Source organism: Larimichthys crocea, chromosome XVII, assembly GCF_000972845.2.
Source record: "Larimichthys crocea isolate SSNF chromosome XVII, L_crocea_2.0, whole genome shotgun sequence".
Taxonomy (NCBI): Eukaryota; Metazoa; Chordata; class Actinopteri; family Sciaenidae; genus Larimichthys; species Larimichthys crocea.
Window position 1 is genome coordinate 17832767 of NC_040027.1, and position 20567 is coordinate 17853333.

The 20567-nt window shown below is 41.7% G+C and overlaps 1 protein-coding gene across 2 annotated transcripts in view; it reads left to right on the top strand.

Annotated features, from left to right (window-relative positions):
* Positions 1-20567, top strand: part of sema6bb (sema domain, transmembrane domain (TM), and cytoplasmic domain, (semaphorin) 6Bb) — a 114872-nt gene that overhangs the window by 61203 nt on the left and 33102 nt on the right. For both annotated transcript variants that reach the window (XM_010730261.3, XM_027290236.1), the window contains 7 exons: positions 2163-2223; positions 2369-2431; positions 12183-12281; positions 13676-13766; positions 14154-14273; positions 14968-15056; positions 15915-16132. In XM_010730261.3, the coding sequence (XP_010728563.1) occupies positions 2163-2223; positions 2369-2431; positions 12183-12281; positions 13676-13766; positions 14154-14273; positions 14968-15056; positions 15915-16132 (741 nt within the window). The remainder of the gene's footprint in view (positions 1-2162; positions 2224-2368; positions 2432-12182; positions 12282-13675; positions 13767-14153; positions 14274-14967; positions 15057-15914; positions 16133-20567) is intronic.

The following is a 20567-nucleotide window of genomic DNA, read 5'->3' on the forward strand; positions in this document are numbered from 1 at the left end:
CACAAGTGTCTGGTTAACTAGGTGGTCAGCTCAAATCTTTTCCATCCCAGTTTCATCCAGTGGAGCAGATTTTCTCGCGCACTCTATTTGCAGGCTCAGAGAGGCTCAGCGCTGCTCATACTAAAGCGCATTATGGCTGCTAGCATGAAGAAGTGTAAGAAAATTAAAACTTGGTGGCTTAAGATGTCTTGACCTTGAGTCTGTTGTGGTTTAATTGGCCAAAAGGAGAAAGTTCATGTGATGGGCAAGTCAGAAATGTAGAAAATGTTGACAGTCTCTCTTGATTCTTTGTTGACTTTGTATTAACCAGGTCAAAAAGGTTCGGAGGCGTTCATGAAATAACAGCTCAGGCACGTGCACATGCTACACACACATACACACACATACACAAGGCCAGACAAAGAGAAGGAAATAGGAGACTTGTGATTTGTAGGTTTTAGGATCGGATTTTGTAAGTTGAGGCGCCTGTGCGTTTATGACCTAATATAATACGTCAAAGCTGTTCGAGGCTGTGTGCACATCCTGCTACATATAATAGAATCATGAAATCTTTACGCTGTTCACATGTTACTCCTTGCACTGAATACAGCATACATTAAATCCACTAACACACATATAAACAAACAAAAACACGCAGGCCACGGGCTTTGCGTCGTTCAAACAACCTCGAAGGCAGGAGAAGAGATGGAGAGAAAAAGGGAAGCAGCAGCATAAATAATTCTCCCTCCTCTGCACTATCAGAGGCAACAGTGCTGGCTTCCAGCCACTCTGACTAGGAGGCCTGCTGCTATATTCATTATGTTAATGCTGAGACAATGCTGAAGCAGCCTGGATGAGATTATGCCTCACACTCTGGCCCACTCCACTGTTTGGAGAACGCTTAAACTCTGACCTGTTAAACAGGGACGCACCGAGCAAGTGTTTGGTGATTTCGCACTTCTCCGCCACTTAGTTGTTGTCCTGTTCTGCGAGGGGTTGAGTAAGAGCGGGAATCTCCTAACGCACCGGCAGGATGTGAGGATGAATTATTCAGGAGTGGAGTAACCTGATGGCCTTACCTGTGCGCTCTCATCAAATGCTTCTTCTCACAGCTCTCTCTTTCAGAAAAACAAAACAAAAAGCAAATTCAAATACACACTGATGCGCAAACTCAGGTGGGATAAATACTCACATGAGTGTGCGCTTGTACATGGATGCACACATGAGGACCCCTATCTCTGTCTGAAAAAGGGAAAAAACTGAGAGAACATGCAGCACATATGGGAGTCAGAGCTGGATCAGAGATGGGATCGATACTGCTGCAATAACACGCTATGGCAGATTTACAGATTAGCCCATTCAGGGCCTTGCCTTTTTCCTTAGATGAAGCTCAAGCTTCAGATCCATCCCAGCAGATACCAAGACCTTGATTAATATGCAAACGTCAGATTTTAGCTTCCAAGCCCAACTCTCATTTAGCTGGCATTTTCACAGGAACATCCAAGGTTACAGCAGAATTATCTGTGGATTAAGAGTGCAAGAAAGCAGCGTTTGATATATCATGAATACATGCATGGTGTCAGACCACGTGTAGGCATGTGTGGGCTTGCAAGCATCATTATAGCAACTTGATTAAATCATCCATTAATTCAATTTCAGGCTTTTGAGTAAGACTGATATGCTGAATTCTGGGCCTAAGAGCAAATTCAGTGCAGCAAGTCAAGTTTAATGAGCAGAGGCAAAAGGCGAAGGTGAAATATGAGACATCATTATGCAGTCGAGCACCATTTCTCCAAGATATTGGGTGATATGGAGACATTGTAAAGCTGTTCCCTAATCTCTGAGGGTCTGATCAACTTTACACGAGTAGATGTCTCTAATATATATGCATTACATGGCTGCACACACAGAATTATTAAGCAGTAAAACTGCACAGATTTAATATATAGCAAAAAAAAATATTCATACTCTGATTTTGTATTAAATGTGTGGCTTGGATTTCATCCAAAAGAAAATCTGCATCGACCTCCACTGTCCCGAGCTAGCAATAATATGCTGTACTTTTCCTGTGGAACTGGTATTCATGGTTTTCTTAGTGCAGTATCTTGCCTTACTTTAAGCTTTGGATAGTGCTGGGTTGGCTGACTGCCACTCTCACTTTATCTCTCTCTTTCTCTCTACAGGGATGACCTTTTCCGTGTGGAGTTGGACATTGTTGCAGGAGATGAGATGTTCTACAGCAAGGTGAGCACCTCCTGGACAGACACAGATAGCAATTAAACTTTTAAGTGGATATACTACTTGTCATTAGGCTGGAAAATGTCCTTTTTTTTTTTTTACTACACAGAAATGCAAATGTAGCTAACCAGCAGTGCTTTGTGATATATAGAAAAGAACATGGGAGTCCAACAAGAACGACATCCGGATCTGCAGGATGAAGGGCAAGCACGAGGTGAGTGTGTCAAGTGTGTCTGTTTCTCCACCTTCTCTTTCTTATTAAACAAATATATTCTTTATCTTTCCCTCTGGCTCTCTGATAATAGCATGAAAACAAATCATTAAACCTGCATTAACTGATTTTTCTCTGGCAACATGCGGCCAGATCAACAACCTTTAAAAACAACACTGACAGATTAGATCAGATATACTTTATTCATCCCACCACAGGGAAATTTACTTGTTAGAGCAGCATAGGAAAGTGTAGCATACACTACAGAATTAGAAAAAAGTAGAAAAGGCAAAAAAAACCTACAATAAACAGACAGAAATATCTATAACCTACACAAACACGAAAAACAATCAACCTTCAAAACAGACAAGTACTGAGGATAAAAGTGGCATGATATATAAAAAGAGTATTGTAATGTAAAGTGACCATAGTGTCAGAAATATTGCAAAGAAAGTGACCATGATACAAAATAATATTAATATTACAATAATGATATTATAAGATCAACAACATATAAAGTTGATAGGGCAAAAGTATTAGGTTGCTTATTTATACATTTAGCAGACAGAGAGCTACATCATTCATTTGTCCTTTTAGTTTGTTTGGCTCTTTAGCTGCTGAATGCTTCACTTTGATTATCAGAAATGTGTCGCAGAAAACAGCTGCATACTGATGTGAGATTAGCGACAGAGCTAAGCTGCAGGCCACATAACCAAAACAATGAAGTGAAGGACCCCTATCCTTCAGCTCATTGTTTTGGTGATGATTCATAGAAAGTAGATGATTCATAGAGCTGTGGAATCAAGTGATAATTGTCTTTGGGTTTGTCACTTTGAATGTCGTAGAAGCAATTTCATCTATTGTTAATATAAATATATAATTATTATTGCTGCTTTTAAAGAGCGCTATCATAAATAATGCTATAACATCACTTTCACTTTAAGATGCTGAACAGGGTGCCCCGGAGCGTGTACCATGGATTAAGATACTTATAGCAGCAGCCCAGGCCCTCTGCTGCATGTCATCCCCGCTCTCTCTCTCCCTTGCCTCACTTCAGCTGTCACTATCTAAATAAAGCAGAAATGCCAAAAAAAAAGGAAGGAAAATAGAATGGTAGTTTTCAATTATACAAAAGCAAGATTTTATCAATGTTAAATGGTTAAAATGAGCCAACATCTGATCAAATAACAGTCTAGAAATCTGGCTGGAAAAACAAACCTAGCACAAAAAATCTCTCTCCATTTATTGATTTTTAAATTACTTCAGCATCTCGTTTACATTTTCTTCACTTTCTATTACTGGAAGCATTTCGTTTCTCAGAGTAGAGTCAACAGTGTGTTTTTACAACCTGAAACGCAACAAGTTTGGATGTGCAGGAGCATAAAATCAATTTAAATCCCCAAAACAATTGCAGATATGCCAAGATTATACACTGTAGAATTACAGATTTAAATATGAAGATTTGAATCGTGTCTAGTCACTCAGAGTGTTTGTCTCACACTGTCTCATTTCTTGCACACATTATTACAGCACATGTTTTACTGTTCTGCCTGCAGCTTTGGTTTCATTGCAGCAGTCATCTGACAGTCATGCCTGCTGGCACAGCCTCAAGAAGAAGGGGGCGTTTGACTGTGTATTATCTCATTGTCCCTGTTCATCTAACCCATCACACACACACACACACACCACATCGATCAGAAGAACAGAGCCATTCCTCTATACACCGCTCGTTCCACCGTCATGAGTTAGGAATGTGGTCCGTGCCCTCAGAAAATGCAGGTGGGCGTTGGGAATCTGAGGCGGTGAGGAAGAGATGGGGTGAAACATCCCCAGCAGCCACCAGCAGCCCACGCCTGACTACCTCTTACATCTCCAACACACACACACACATCCCTAGCTGCCGTCTGCCACACACAAACAGCTTGTATTCAATGTCTGTGCGTGAGTGAGTGTGTGTGTGTGTGTGTGTGTGGGTGTGTGTAGTGGTGATGGTTGCGGTTGCCGGCGGAAACATGGGCTCTGTCCCCTCTAGGCAGAGAAAAAAAATGACTTATTTAACACAGTGAGCGAACACCTGACATTAAATCTGTGTGAGACAGTGCCAGACAGTAACACAATGGAGAATAGAGGGACAGCGACAAAAAGCTAGACTGAGAGGAGGGGGAGAGCGAGACAGAAAAGTGACAGAGGAGAGGAGAGGAGAGGGGGTGTGTGGTTCCCTGTTGGCCGGCCCTGAAGTGAGCTGTGGGGCTGACTGAGATATGAAAGGTCTTCTCGCCCCTAATGACTGTCACACGGCAATGTGAGGAAGATAAGACCACAGCCAGGTCCTCTCAGTCAGCTCTCTGGGCTCAGACGCACATGAATAAATGTGCTTACGTCTCCATATGTGTGAACAGACGTGCACATTCAATCCCACACACAGCAGCGTGCAACCGATTTGTACACTGGTGTACAAAAGTCTGTATGCTAAAATGTGACCAAGAATGTAATTAGTTTTATTCAAAATAACAGAAGCTGAAAAAGTATGAAAAAAAATACACAATATTTCTGTAAAACAGAAACTACAGCCTTGAAATTGCAACATTTTAAATCCACCCTGTGGAGTTTTCATCTAAACGAACTTCACATTCAGTTTTTCTCACCAAAAAGCATTGTCCTTAATGCACTTCCTCTCTCATGAAGCATTTATATTTATATATCTTTTCTTCGCCGCGTCTTGCTGTTGCATCGCTACTTGTTCTGGCATATTACGGCCACCTGTTGATCAGTGGAACAGGGTGATACCATTAGCAGTAATGTGTAAACTGTCACCTGCATGCTTGTGCACATGGATGTGTTTTCCTGTCTGCGTGCACGATACAAGAAACCCACTTATCATAATGATGTTAAAGCACTACTAGTGGATGGAAACACCACAGGATACAGGCTTCATAAAGATAGTGTTGCAATACTGTAGAATGTTTTATGGAAATTAAATTGAGAGACCATTTTGAGATAAAACCACATTTAAATGAGCTCTGTGCAAAACTGAAACTCAGATATATTAAAATACAGTAACAATGACTATTTTATTGAGCTACAACACCTTGGGAATTACGATTAGGAGCTACATATTTCATGTGACCCTACATGCCATGCTCTATTTGATATCATTGTTATATTACCTATGATTCCCATTGTGTGAAAAGCTTGAACCTTATTGTGCAGAACTCTTCTCTCTTCATATTTGATTTTTTTTCAGTGAAGAATTGCATCACACATTTTTGTTTTTTTCAAAAATATTGAACTAAAGCACTGCAATAAATTCAGAAAGTTGTATCATTTATCTCTAATGCAGCAATTTAGACCTGGAAATGAGAAATATATTTTATATATTTTGATGTAATGATGTGAATTGCGCATCCCACTATTAATATTACAGTTATGTATTTTCTAGCTACAGTGTTTAATGCAGGGCTTTGGTATTGTAATGCATTTGGCTGCTGGGGTGTTGTTGTTGTTACCCCGTTGTTGTTAAGCTCATTATGTTGGAGGTCGAGCTGACTGAATATTTAAAGAAAAAAAAAACATTCTGAATCAAATGCATTCATGCACACGACACGGAGGTTCTTACATACATGTAGGTGGGACTACTGACCCTCAGGTACATTGTATAAACATGCATATTAATTATTTTGCGTGTCTGTTTTTAAATCTGATCTCTCTTTGTTTCTCTCTCCCACATATCCATGGACACAATTAAAAAAAGGAAATGTCAACAAACACATCTGTCAAGCAGTTGTTTTCTGCGTGCCTCTGTCAGCCTCCCTCTCTCCTCCTCTTCACCTCCTGAAAATGTCCTGTTCTGCTTGGGGGTTGATTGTGTCAGATGTGACACATCCACCACCTCGTAATTGGTTTTGTAATTAAATGTTTCTGCTTGGTTGATCACGAAGGACATGGTATTCTCCCTAATTAGGCTGAAAATTCAATATCCTAATTCTTTCGCCTTTTTTCCTTCCTCCCCTCGGTTGACCAAACGATTGTTGATGAATGCAACAGTCGTCCTCGCTGTCACTCATTCCACGTATCCCCGTCATATTTTCCTTTGTCCTTTGCGTTCTGCTGTCTCTTTATCTCTCCTGCGTTTGCCCTTTTCATGTCTCTCTGTCATTCCCTCCCCTTGTCTCACTCCTTACCTCTCTCCGCATATAAAAGTAAAAGAGAGAAAGAGATAGAGGGTGAGACGTTCCCCAGAGGTGGCTCCGTGCCAACACATCAGGCTGTGGTAGTGTGGCATGTACATGCAAACAAAGGCAATTCTGTATAGAGCGCTTTTAAAGAGCGGTTGGGCATCGTTATAAGCAGCACTTAGCGAGATTGTTTGATCAATATTGCGTTGATCGTGCTCTCTGAGGAGCTCCGACTTTTCAATCGCCCGACCCAAATGTCTTTTCTGGCAGATTCAGTTTCATAGCCTTTCTTTCTTTTTTTTTTGGGCTCCTCAATTAATCCATTTGAAATACCACATGTGGACTCACTTTCCTTTCTTGTAGCTGTGGTCTCCTCTTTTTTTTTTATCTCACCAATGCCTCATATGTATAACGTATCTTGTTTCTTCTGTGTCTTTTGTGTTTACATTGAAGTCTTTGCTACTTTGAATGTTGTTGTGTTTTTTGTCTGGTATAAGAGTCGTTCAGGTTCATCTTTGACTGTACTTTTCATATCACAGCAAAACCATTGTGGTATTCTCAAAATATCTGTACTCATGAGACAATCACTGAACTCGAAGGGCAAAATATGGGGGAAAAAAGACTCTGCACACTTATACAACGATGTAAAGATGAACTTTCCAGATGTTCATGAAGTAATTCTTTCCATTTAATCATTTCTGGTACGTCTTTCACTTATTCTGATTTTCTGTATTGATTTATTTATGTTTTTATCATATGCTGTTATTGTTGGGCACACTATGTGTCTGAACTACGGATCTGCAGCTGTGAACTTGCACTTGCCATGTGTAGCACAGATCTGATGTCATTATGATCTTTCGGCAAAAATTGTGCCTTGATGATGATGATTTAATGGCTAAAAGCTGGCTTAGGAATATTTGATTAAGTGTGCTGAGCCTTTTTTTTTCCTCCATGTATTCCCAGTTTTTTCTCTTTACAGACGAGCATACTGTTCAAGATCCCATCACATGTACGACCACCGTTTTCACAGCAGGTTGTCAGACAGAGAGCTGTCCAGGGGTGATTCAGGTTAAGTGTTGTGGTCAAGGATTGAATGGTGTGTGCGTGTGCATGTGTGTGTGTGAACGTCTGGTGTGTCTATGATTCCATCAGGGAGTGGAGCTCGGCTGACCCCACGATCTGTAGGTCTTGCTTGCAGGTCGGTTCGACTGCTGAGGCTGCCACATGGCTGACTGGCCTGGAAAAACTCTCTGTATCTTCCTTTCTGCCTCTCTATGCTTTCTTTTCCTATCTTTTTTCCCCCCATCTCCATTATCTCACTTTCTCTCCCACCCTCTGGTGTCTGATGTTTGTCTGTGGCCTGTGGTGTTTTCAGTCAGAATTACCATCAAACAGGGACTAAGTGTTGCAGAGGGACGCAGATCAGCTTTAACATGCTGAGTAAGACCGCAGTACCCAGAACAGCATATTGTTACTAATTTGGTACCGCTGTTAATTTATCCTCCGCCCACACGCACACAAACAGACACACACGCACTTTCTTCCTGTCATGAGGAAGCCACTGTTTTCACTCAAAATTGTGCGTCAGGGATTTTTCTGGAAATGACAAGCCTGTTCTTAATGAGTGGAGAAAAGGACTCGCCAAACCTTTGTGTATGTGAGTGTGTATACGTGTGTGTGTGTGTGAGAGAGAGATATGTGGGAGAGTTCTGGCTCAATGGCGGCCCTTGGCAGAGCAACGCTGTCTTTCTCCCTGGTCGCAAACATCAGGGGACCAGCCAGGCATGTAATGGAAACTTTGGAGATTTAGAGGAAGCAGTTTGCTAAATACGACCCTCTGCTGTACTGCCTTACATGGATTGTATGAACATTAGCAAGCAGGTCATCATGATAACTTTTATGGCAGCATGAATAATGTTGTGGTTGCTCCTAAAGCAGGAAAATAAGGAGAAGATTTTACGACGTATGAACCTGTTTTGTATTTTGGTTCGACCAAACACAGGAATGCTGATTGTAGCCGGGGGTCAAACTGATGTTCGTTTAGGTTTCTTCATCATTAGAACAAACATTGAGCCTCGGCTTAGTCCAAATGAGAAGTTGTTTATCGTTTCAAACCAGAGGTTGATTTTCGGACAATAGATGGAAAGCAGATGCAGAATGTGGAACCTCCTCAGTTTTAATGGTGTCTGACTGGCACAGGTTGTTTTGAGCAGATGTGTTGTAGCAACCGTATTATTGACTGCATATGTGTGTGTGTGTGATCACTTTCATTTATATGTCTAATAGTGCTTTTGGTGTGTCTAAGAAGAATCCAGCAGGGTGAGGAATGCACTTGCTCGGTCAACATCTGCTGAGTAGAAGTAGCCTGGCTAACATCTGCATTACAACACTGATTAAAAACCTGCAGCTTGTTGAAGCGTCTAGTTTATATAAATGCTCGCAGACGCACATAAATACACTTGTTGTGGACCTCATCTCTCCCGCTTTCCACACTTGTTCTCTCTCTATTTTAAATCTCCCCCTCCATTCACAACTACGTCCATATTTGCACTCAGACGCGTGCTCCTGTGAAATTCATCTGCGCTGCAGATTAATTTTTCAGAGCCCGGGCAGCTCTGCCACTGTCAGTAAGAGGAGCAGTATGGAGGAGGAGGTGGAGGGAAAAAGGAGGAGGAGGAGGAGGAGGGTTGCAGTCTGGGTCTCGGGAAGGCTTGCCAGCCGGCACAGGTGGCGTTTTGTCTGGATTCTACCCAGGGAGCGAGGGAGCAGAAAGAGAGAGGGGGGAAAGCAGAGGGGAGAAGAAGGAGGAATCAGCACATACAGCATTTGGATTTATGTATAATTGTTGAATTCATTGATTCATTGCTTGATCCTTTGTAATTGCTTTAATGTTTAATGTGGAAACCGCAGTAAAGCCTTAATGCTGCTGCCTGAATTGGGCTTTGAATAAGCAAAGATCCATACCTGGAAGTGCCAAATTGCTTCCCGGAAAAGATGAATAAGGGTTAATGAAAAGCATGTATGCAGCAGGGGATGAATTTTGATGTCTGTAAAGTGCAAATGGCAATCAGAACTCGATAGTTGAAACGCTACGAAGGATCCAACTCGTGAAATGTTTCATTTTCTGTGTACAAGCAGTGCCAAAATGTGCACATTTGGACAGTGGTTTGGCTCCTCTGACTATTTACTACCCTCTCTGAGATGCTGGCATTGAGACTGGGTTGTTATTAAGAGTGCTTCATCTGGCTTGTGATTACAGCTCTGACCAAGCTGACAGACTGCAACCCCACCGACAAACAGCATGCAAATGATTCTCACACATGAGCATGCATCTGTGCTGTGATGCATACACACACACACACACACTCACACATATAAGCACCAGAAACACGTGAACACATGCTGTATGTAGGGGGGAGTCACACACACACACACACACACACACACAAATACTGTCACAGCCGCTCCTCAATTTGTCGCACATTGCTGCGCCATTAGAAATTTACACCTCACACTTAACACACCCCTTTGCACCCCGGCACGCACACACTCTTTACACTCACACATGAAAGCGCTTCCCTCTTTCCTGTTTTTTTGCTGTTGAAAAACGAGAACCCTGCAGGGAGTGAAGTGGGAAGGTGGAGGGTAAGAAGGGTGTAGGGTGGAGCATCTGGAATAACACTCACCCGCCTCTCGTATCACTGCTTTCCCTCTGATCTCCTCCGCACACACACACACACTCACACACACACTCACACATACTGTTCATGTACAAACTGTCATTTGACATACCCGTCGTCACCACCACCTCTTCTGCTCCAGCGTTACTTCTCTTTCCGATGACATCAGTGCGGGTGGTGGTCTTGAAGTAGACCCCATCTGGTGTGTGAGTGAGCTGGTGCCATCCTGGCTAGGAGACTAGTAGTTTGGGGAGGGGGTTGTTGGCGGCTGCTCACCAGTGATCAACTGTACATCAACACTCACTCTAGATACACATAACACACACAGGTGGTGACTCGCTCTTACAAAGACAAACTGCTGTCAGGACTTTTTGGCTTTTAAAGGCCAAGACTGGAATTTAGGTTTAATATCCATGGAAAAATATAAATTCCTGCACACACAGATTCACACGTGTGTTGATGTGGGGTTTTGTTTATCATACTGTTTGGTCATAGAGTCACGGGTTCCCAACCTGGAGATCAGGACCTCCCAAGTGGTTCGAAGATAAATCTGGTGGGGTCACAGGATGATAAAAGAAAGAATAAAAGTCCCTTCTATATTTACTGTAGATCTTTTCTATTTCCTGCAATTTTTCCTTTTTGTGTTGTCCTTATCTCTTTATGCTGTGAAATCCTTCAAATCAAACTGAGGAGAAAAAAATAACCCTACAATTCAACTCACAATTCATGCTGCCAGAACCTGTGGCGAGAGGTCACTGGTAGATATTTCTTCATTTTAAGGCCAAAAATGCTGCCTTAAGATGTATAAACCACACAAAAAATAGATTTTTATACACACATTCTCCATATTTAGCTCATAAATGCCTATATCTTTAAACTGAATTCCTCTTTTAAGAACTTTTCTTACTCTGCATCTCAATTTCTATCTCAATCAGACGTATAAATACACACGTTACAGTCAAGAGTGTGTAAAAACTAGTTAGCATGCAAACAGTGAAGTCTCTGGATAAACTGATAAAATATAGTGGATAGCATATGAATAAACAGTTCAAATAGTTCAAAGTAATAGATAAACAGTTATTGCCCAGTAGTCAGATGTATGGTTAAGTATAATAAATAGATAATGATAAATAGCAGCTAGTTAGAAAAAAGGTTTAAATACAGTAGAGAGCTAGAAGTTTTGGATAAATGGTTGAAATGGTCGGGTATTAGTAATGGTATGCTGTAGGAGAAGTATTGTGTGAAGTGTTCATAAGGGTTGAGGTTACACATGTTTATTATGTCATTTCTACCATAAACGCACTGACACACCATACTTTCGCCGAGGCAGCAGATTAACTTGAAAGTTATTTCTCGACGCCAACATGTGTTACTTTTTGGCACTGTGGGGCAAAAGCAGCTATTAAGTCATGTGGTGCTTACATGGTTTCTCATTTCAAAGAATAAGTATGGAGGAATGAAACTGTGACTTTGGTGTATTCAGTCATTAGGCAAGCTTCATGTTAGTCTGATGCCTCACGGTGGAGAAATTAGCCTTAAATCTGTTGCTTGTTTTAAAATCCTAAAGCTGGTTCGGATTACTGTCTGTCAGTCAATGGCAGCTGCGTATGTGTGTGCGTGTCTGCGTGTGTTTGCATGTGTGAAGAGGGTAGACACTTAAAGTCTCTGCGGGCTACGTTCAGACTATATCAATATGATTGACAGCGTTAATGGTGTGATAATTCCACACATCAGGCAACTGAAAAGCTTCATTTCACAGAACTGTTTGGATAATCATTCTGTGAAAAATAAACCCAGTTTTGTCTCCTATCGTCTCCGTCATTTTGCCTTTCTTCTCTTCAGTTTCATCCCTCCTGCATATTAAGCGCTGCCTCTCGTTTTATTCTCTCATTCCTGCAGGATGAATGCCGTAATTTCATGAAGGTGTTGCTCAGCAGACAAGGAGGCCTGTTTGTGTGTGGCACCAACGCCTTCAACCCTCTCTGTGCCAACTATACTGTAAGTAAAGACTGCTCACAGCCACAAGTACATGTACATGCTCCAACCTGTGATAATGTCAATATAAATTCATTATTTTTTAATAAACAGAGTCCTCGCTTTAGTGCACCTGTTCAGGTGACATATACAGCTTGATTTGTTTGTTCAGCACTCAAAACGGTGTTGACTTCCTCCCCAGGACTTATTTATCCTTGTTGTCTAGCAGCTCCAGTGCCTTGTTTTTCTGAGATACACCAGTTGTTATTTTTCGGTAGTTAAACTTCGTGGTCTGCCGAGCTTGTTATCACTAAGAGTCAGAGACGGATAATCAAGACGAACACGGAGAGCGAAGGAGAGGAAGAGGAGCGTATTCAGAGGGTAAGGGTGGGGACGTGACTTGTTTGCCTGGTTGAATTTCTTTTGCAAGAGGTTAAGAAAGCAAAGCAATCCCCCAGTTGGAGGCAGAAGAAAGAAGAAAAAGCTACAAGTGTAAATGTTGACTGACCTGATTAAAACAGTTAGACACAGTGTACTCTAAACATTTCCTCCACTCTGTCCAAAATATGTTTGTCAGAGTCTGAAGTCTTTTGAGTCCTCCGCCGTGCAAGCTGAATATGCTCCACTTCCCAGCCAATCCCTGTCTTGCTCAATTACAGTAACGATTTCAAACTTGTGGAAGAAAAACTACACATGAATATTAATCATTGGCTCGGCTGATTTCACATCACTCTGTAGGAATATTAAATGAGAGATGAAGGCGGGTTGAGTTGCAGAAAGTGAGAGGGGAAAAAAAAAATCCTTTCGCTATCAAAGGCTTTTTTTCAGATAAGTGTTATTTTCAGTCTCTCACATTTCAAACATAGCACAACAGTGGAACACTGAGACGTACCTGGACCATTATCTGTCAGCCGCTAATGACATTCTACAAGAGCGCATAACACACCTGTCTTCTCCTGATAGGCTGCCTGTTTCTCTGGGGACTAGTTAGCGATGCTAGCTGCTGTTTTATTTATAGCTGTTTTTTAATGAAATGACAGCTATGAATTTCAGCCGTGGATGAGAATTAGATTGTGCTGTTGAAATAGGTTGCTTTTGGCTAAGTGCGTTTGTAAATGTGTGTAGCAGAGACTGAGAGATGCAGAGGAGACATTTTTTTTATTGTGTCTACATGTATGTTTATGAGGAAGAGATGGAAACTTATGTGCGTCTGTTTTATTTATGCATGAGAATGTGACTCTCTTGTTGCCGCTGTGCCTAATTGCCACCAGTGAATCATTAGTTTGCACTTACGGCAACACTCCCTAATTGCCATTCTTCTTTGTTGCTTGTCTTCACGCTGCTGCTGTAGATTCATTCTCATTGTTTACTGACTGATGCATGCATATGTGTGTGTGTGTGTGTGTGTGGTGTAACAGGGAGACACTCTAGAGATGGTTGGAGACACGGTCAGTGGTATGGCGAGATGCCCCTACGACCCCAAACACGCCAATGTAGCTCTGTTTGCAGGTAAGACGCACCACTAACCCTTGGTTACACTACATCCCGCAACAAGTTTCCTCCAATTTATTCTCCTTTGTTTACTCCATCATATTTAAACACTTCACTATAATCAAATCAACAGAGTTCTGTGGTTGAAGCTGTAGGGCGCCATTACTGTTCAACCATCATCCCATTATCTGATATTAGCTGGAAGTAAAAATGTTGTTATTTTCCGTGGGAGAGCTGCAAAGTCGCAATTATGTTGCTGCAATTACATTGTTGAGTGGTCAGTCATGTCACGTTTATGATGCACGGCACACATAATATTTATTCCAGCTTTAATGTTTGCAGTTATGCTGTTGCTTTCCAGCTCACTAGTGTTTCTGTGTGTGTGTGTGTGTGTGTGTGTGTCAGAGGGGAATCTGTTTACAGCCACAGTGACAGACTTCCTGGCCATTGATGCAGTGATCTACCGCAGCCTCGGGGACAGTCCCGCTCTGCGCACCGTCAAACACGACTCCAAGTGGTTCAGAGGTACTTAGACATGTGTACGAGTTTGTATGTGTGTGTGTGTATGTGTGTTTCTGTATGCTTGTTAAGGTGTGTTTGTTTGTGTTTTAACATTCGTAGGTGCACGGGCGCAATTTTCTGAAATACGTGTTCTCCTCAGCATCGTGTCTGCTGTCGATGTTTTGGTCTGATGTTTTGAGTGCACGCCCGCATCACTTAGCAGCGTGCAGGATCAATACATGTGTCAGTAGAAGAGGGCTGAGTAAGCAGCCTGACAGCTGGCCACGATGCTGTCAGGCTTACTGCTTGGAACATCCACATCATGGTCAAACCTAAAGATGACAATGGGACAATAAGAAATAGACAATATCAGACACGTAGGTTGCATAGCTGGTCCCGGGTGTAATAGTGCTAAAATACATAGCATGAAACTGAGTGCATAGAAACATGAGGGAGTCATAATGCGCTTATTGTTCGGTGTGAAATCCGCTTTCACCATGTAATGAAATTAAACATGGCCTGTGCCTTTTTCTCGCTGCCCTCATGTTACCTCGGTGTCGTGGGAGTGAATGATGCATTGGCAAATGGAGACACTGTTTACTGTGTGCTTTCTCATGGTCCATGTAAATATCAGTCAACAGTTTCTCTCCACAAATACACTCCCGCCTTCTTCTCTCTCACCTTTTCTCTCTCTCTCTCTCTCTTGCACACAATATAGAGCCGTATTTTGTCAGCGCCGTGGAGTGGGGACCTCACATCTACTTCTTCTTCAGAGAGATAGCCATGGAGTTCAATTACCTGGAGAAGGTATAGAAGCCGTTCTGGTGAAAATATATCCTCCTTTCCCTTCTGAACTCTTGGTATTCATAGAGATGAGCTGCCTGCCCATTCAGAGCGTCTTTATAAAAAGGACTGTAGAGGAATATCTGAATGTGTTGTTAAAATGCAGCACCATGAAAGCAGATACCAGTATAATATGTCTCTGCCACTATTATTTGGATGTCAATATCAACAATTTTCCCACAGCTACACTGACCTTTCTTCCTCATATTTGTTTGTCTGCATATCTTATCCAACAAACAGCAGTCTGAGCAAACAATTCATGTCTGTATTAACCTGAGAAAAACTTTATAGCAACTCTGTATATTTCCTGCTTTTACCAGAGCTGGAGATACATCTTTATGAAAAAATATCAGCATCGGGAAACCCTCTTCCCTGATGAATTAACTATTCACATTAGGGGAGAAGTGCTTGCACAAGGTCTCAGGCTTTGACATGTTTACAGAGAGCAGAGTAAATGGATACTTAAACTGTTGTGTGGTTGAGGGTGTTCAAAGAAGCAATTTTGAGATGCACTGACATTTTCATGAATAATTAATAATACATTTACCATCATAAAACAATGATCTGTCAAAACAGGGTCTATGCATTTCAAATTGCATGCAAATAACTCTTCAGAGATCACCGTGGAACTGAAAAGAGCTTTTAAATATGCCGTTTTGAAGATGAAACCTAAAGCCTGGGAAATTTATCCAAGCTCCACTTATCATTGAAGTTACATGTGAGCTGTGATTTTACAGATATGCCTGTCAGTATGTTGCAAATGTATTGTGCACAGTCATTATCTACGCATACATCTGCTTCTCCGTGCCTGACTACTTGCAGGTGGTGGTGTCACGGGTGGCGCGGGTGTGTAAACGCGATCAGGGTGGCTCACAGCGTGTCCTGGAGAAGCAGTGGACGTCCTTCCTGAAGGCCCGTCTGAACTGCTCCGTCCCCGGGGATTCCCACTTCTACTTTAACCTGCTCCACTCCACCAGCCCCGTCATCAGGATGCACGGCAGGGACATAATTCTGGGAGTGTTCTCCACTCCGGCTAACAGGTACAACACATATACCTGTAAACAAAGCTACAAATATGTCTTTCTCAAAAAACTTGTTTTGTCAGTTGTAGCCCGAGAACTTTGTCTGATGAATTCAATTACACCCTCATCAAGACTGAGAATTGCAACTTCTCTTCTTTTCGAATTACAACTCCTGAAATAACTAGTACTTCTGCTACTTACTGCTTCAAAATTTTCCACAGACCTCATTACCAAGCGCAGACCCTGGTTGGGATCCGCTGCTCTCGATCAATAGTGAACCTGTCTGCCTTCAAATAAGAAGCTTTATTTGTATGTGTGTGCGTGTTCATCATGTCTGACTTTGAGGGTTGACGTAGGGCGATTTCAATCCATGTCCTCGCTGGAAAGAGAAAAGTGGATTCAGTCATACTGAGAGTGGTTTTATGATTTAATCACACATAGAAACACACCCTGACATTGACTGAACAAAAATATAAACACTTGTTTTCGCTCTCATTTTTTTTTTTTTATCACAACAAGCTAAGACTTCTTCTGTGCACATGAACGGTTTATGTCACTCGAATTTTGTGCACACATTTGTTAAAATCCGTGTTGGTGAGCACTTCTCCTCTGCCAAAGTAATCCATCCTGCCTGACAGGTGTGACATATCAAAAGACTGATTAAACAACATGAGTGAGTGACACAGGTGTGTTTTGGACTGGTCACAATGAAAAATCCCCAGTAAAGCACACAACACAGTTCCACAGATGTTGCATGTTTTGATGGAGTGTGCAGTCAGCACGGTATCTGTAACCCTAGTCGACTGTATAGTTTATTGTCTAAGAAAAGGAGAAGTAACTTTGTCTTTTGTGTGCTTAAAATGTTAGATCTTTTACTCAAAATGTGAACCAAAAAGAAGTGGGTTTATGTGGGTTTACTTCCCATGGAGACTGAGATAGACACAGTGTGAAGCAGCTCTCATACCGCTCACCTTGAAAAATGTAGTGAACCACCATAGTTTTGTTCCTTCACCTATGTAATGGGAAAGAGCAAGGTTTCCTAGCAAAGCTCCAGAGAAATAAAAAAAGGCTGTGTGGTGGTACAAAGGTCAAGATTGTGGACTACAGAGTAATTTGAGACACATGGGATGCTTTCATTGAGGACAAAAGGGTGATTTTGTTGAAAGACAAGATTAAATTGAAAAAAGCTGAGCGGAGACAGGAGAGATGCTGCCTGTTTAATGGGGGATTATTGGAGACTGAGGGTATTTACAGAGCCAGAGACAACACAAAGCGCAAAAACCATAGAAACTGAACAAGAGAGAGAAGAAAGAAATGTGACAAAACATATCTAAGTGAGCTTGATCATCTTATTGTACTGTTTTCAAAGCACAAGGACGTTGTGGTTTTTGTTGGAACATCCACTATTTATCTTTTAAGTTGCACCTGGATTTATATACTTATATACATAAGGTATTGCCACAGTATATTGCAGTCTAAGTGGCTCAAATAATAGAAAAGTATTCAGTGATGCCTCTTTCATTGTGCACTGTCCAAATGACCCTGACACCACTTACTGTGTCGGGCAATGCCAACACATTTAAGCAAACATGTACAAATTGTTGCAACTGGCTGCTATTTGACTCTGGTCTGGAATCAATACAGTCTCACTTAAATGCAGTCAGCGGCTCAACTATTACCTGTGCCAGTGTAACACCAGCTCTAGTATTATTTTCCTTTCTTCTTCTTCTTTTAGGGTAGAAAAATAAGGTTCTACGAGTTGTAGGACAGTGTCTCAAATGAGTGGGCTTCCAACCTCCCAGTAAGAGACAGGAAAGAGAGCGAGGAGGGGGGGACTTAAACAAAAAGACAATGAGTGAGCAAATGTGAAACGAGAGAAGACACAGAAGAGAGAGAGATGGAGAACAAGCAGAGGAAAGATGAATGAGAAATTCAAGGACGAGGAAGTCCAGTAATGGACAACACGTGCATCCCTCGCTCCCTGAGATCTAAAACTGTTTCATCAGCTGCATCTTATCTGCGTGTTTGGAAAGGCTATGTTGTGAGAAAAAGGGGGCCGCTACCTGCATAGACAGATGGATGATTCTCACACACACACACACACACACACACACACATACAAACACACACATTCCCACTCTCAAACACAAACACACACACACTTACAATGGTTCCCAGATAACAGCATTTACAGCAGGCCGCAGAGGAGAAGCAGCTGAATACACAGACCCCTGCTTGGGTAAACTGCCACTGGGTCCTCTTTTAAATGACTAGAAGCCAAGAGAGAGAGAGAGAGAGAGAGAGAGAAAGTGCGCCTTAGATGGATGGATAAGAACATGTGTGATGGAGGAAAATGAACACAAAGAGAGAGAGAGAATGTGTGAGGTGAGCGGTAAAACTCCCACTGGCCCAGTGTGGCCTACTGAGCCACACTGGCTAAGTGCTTGCCAGACAAATTGCTTTGGCTGGCAGCGTGCAGTGAAAACAGCATGAAACAGGACCTGGGAGTGAAGGAATAGCTTTTCTCTCCTGCCACTTGGCCCTGTGCAGCATATATGGCACTGTAGTATGGGAATAATGGAATGAAGTTGACTTTTTACTGGGCCCTCCTGGAGGCTCCCCTGGACACTCTGAAGTTATTCATCTCCTCTGGTGCCTGCATACTCCAGGGATAATTTTACAGCCACATACCAGCTTCTCAACTGTTTGTGGGATGCTTCAGTCTCTGCTTCCAGTAGTATAAACTCTCCCCAAGTTGTCAGTTCCTTTGTGCATCCACCTCTGAAGCCTCTGGCCCTTCCTCTTGAAGAGGGATGAAAGAAGAGCTCTGATTTCTTCTTGCACTCGCACCCCTGATGCTCAAGAGGTCAAAGAGACGTAGGAAGCCACAACACTCGAATAAAAATATGAGATGTTTGGGCAGAAGGAAAAAGTACTGCTTTATTTAGCAACTCATATAAATGGGTTTGTGTGGAAATAACAGCAGCAAGATGTCAAATAGAAGGCTTACTATCATCATGCTGCAGTAGACTGGTACTGAAAACAAACAATTCTCATTATTACTTAGCTATTGTTTTGGCAGCTGAAATGTCTATTGCTGTTGCAGACTGACGTGGGCTCATTAGGCTTAATGGAGCCGCACAGGGAAAACATCCCATGCAAAGTAAAGTAAATCTAGTGCATCCTGAGAATGGGAGTCCGTGTTTGGTTTTGGTTTTAAAGAATTCCACGTCATAGGGTCAGATAGCAGGATGTCCCTCAGGGAAAACACAGCAGAGGAGGGGAAATGAGGAGGACAAGGAGCAGGAGGAGAACAGGATTAGGGTACTTGGAGAAGTGTGACACAGGGGGATTACACACAGATGTGCAAGCTAGTCCCTCCGGGCCTGCACAGGTAGAGTACATACTTAAGTATCTAGCTAGTGCTTGAGAAATGGGTATGGAAAAGGTACACCATGTTTAGCTGACAGCAGAGCCATGTCACGAGAAAAATACAGAGTTGTTACAGAGGTGTTCACTGGTCCACATGGGCCAGTATAGAAAGAGCAGAGAATACCCACAGGTACCTGATGTGGAAAGGTCACGGAAAGGTATATGAAATTAGGTTGCTTGAATAAAAAAAAGGATCCAGGTGAGAAGTTTGTGGTACTATTAAAAAAAAAAGGAAAAAGGATGACTGTATAATATTAAAAGTAAAGGAAACAGGTAGGAGTTTGGGATTTGTAGTCTGAAAATCAAGTTAACTTTTCATTAAAACTTTGAATATAGTTTAAATCTGTCATGTTTTGAAAAAAAAAATGCATTTTGCATGAAGATTGGTCAGAAATACCTTTGCTAATGCCCCATAGAGGTTTACTTTTAAGGAACAGATTGACTTGATTTGGGGAAATTAACATTCTTTTGACTGCTAAGTGTATTTTTATTTATTTATTTTGTGTTACTGGAGTCTGAAAACAGCTAAGATTTAAGCAAGTCATTGCTCCCGACCAAGAAATAGTCAAGCAGATAATTCCCCATAAAACTCTATTTCAACAAGAATATAATGTTCAGCTAATTAGCTCAGTTAATGGGCCATAGAGGCGCTGGTAGGCAGATTGTTTTACATTTGGAGAGAGCCAGGCTAACTGTTTCTGTTTCCAGTCTTTAGGCTAAGCTAAGCTAACCGTCTAACTTTATATTTACCATACTATTTACCACATGAGAGTGTTATTATTTATTTATTTTCTCATTTTAATTCTTGGCCCTCAAGTGGATATATTCTTCGAAATGTCAAACTATTCCTTGTTAAAATTCCGGTGAATCTTTGTTCTACTGAATAAATAAAATACAATTTGGGTTTATTGGACTAAAGGTTATTAGTTTAGTGTAAAGCCACAAGTTTTATTTCCCCATGGTGACACGATAGAACACAAACCTTGAAAATAACTGCTCAAATTGTCTAAGAAAATATACA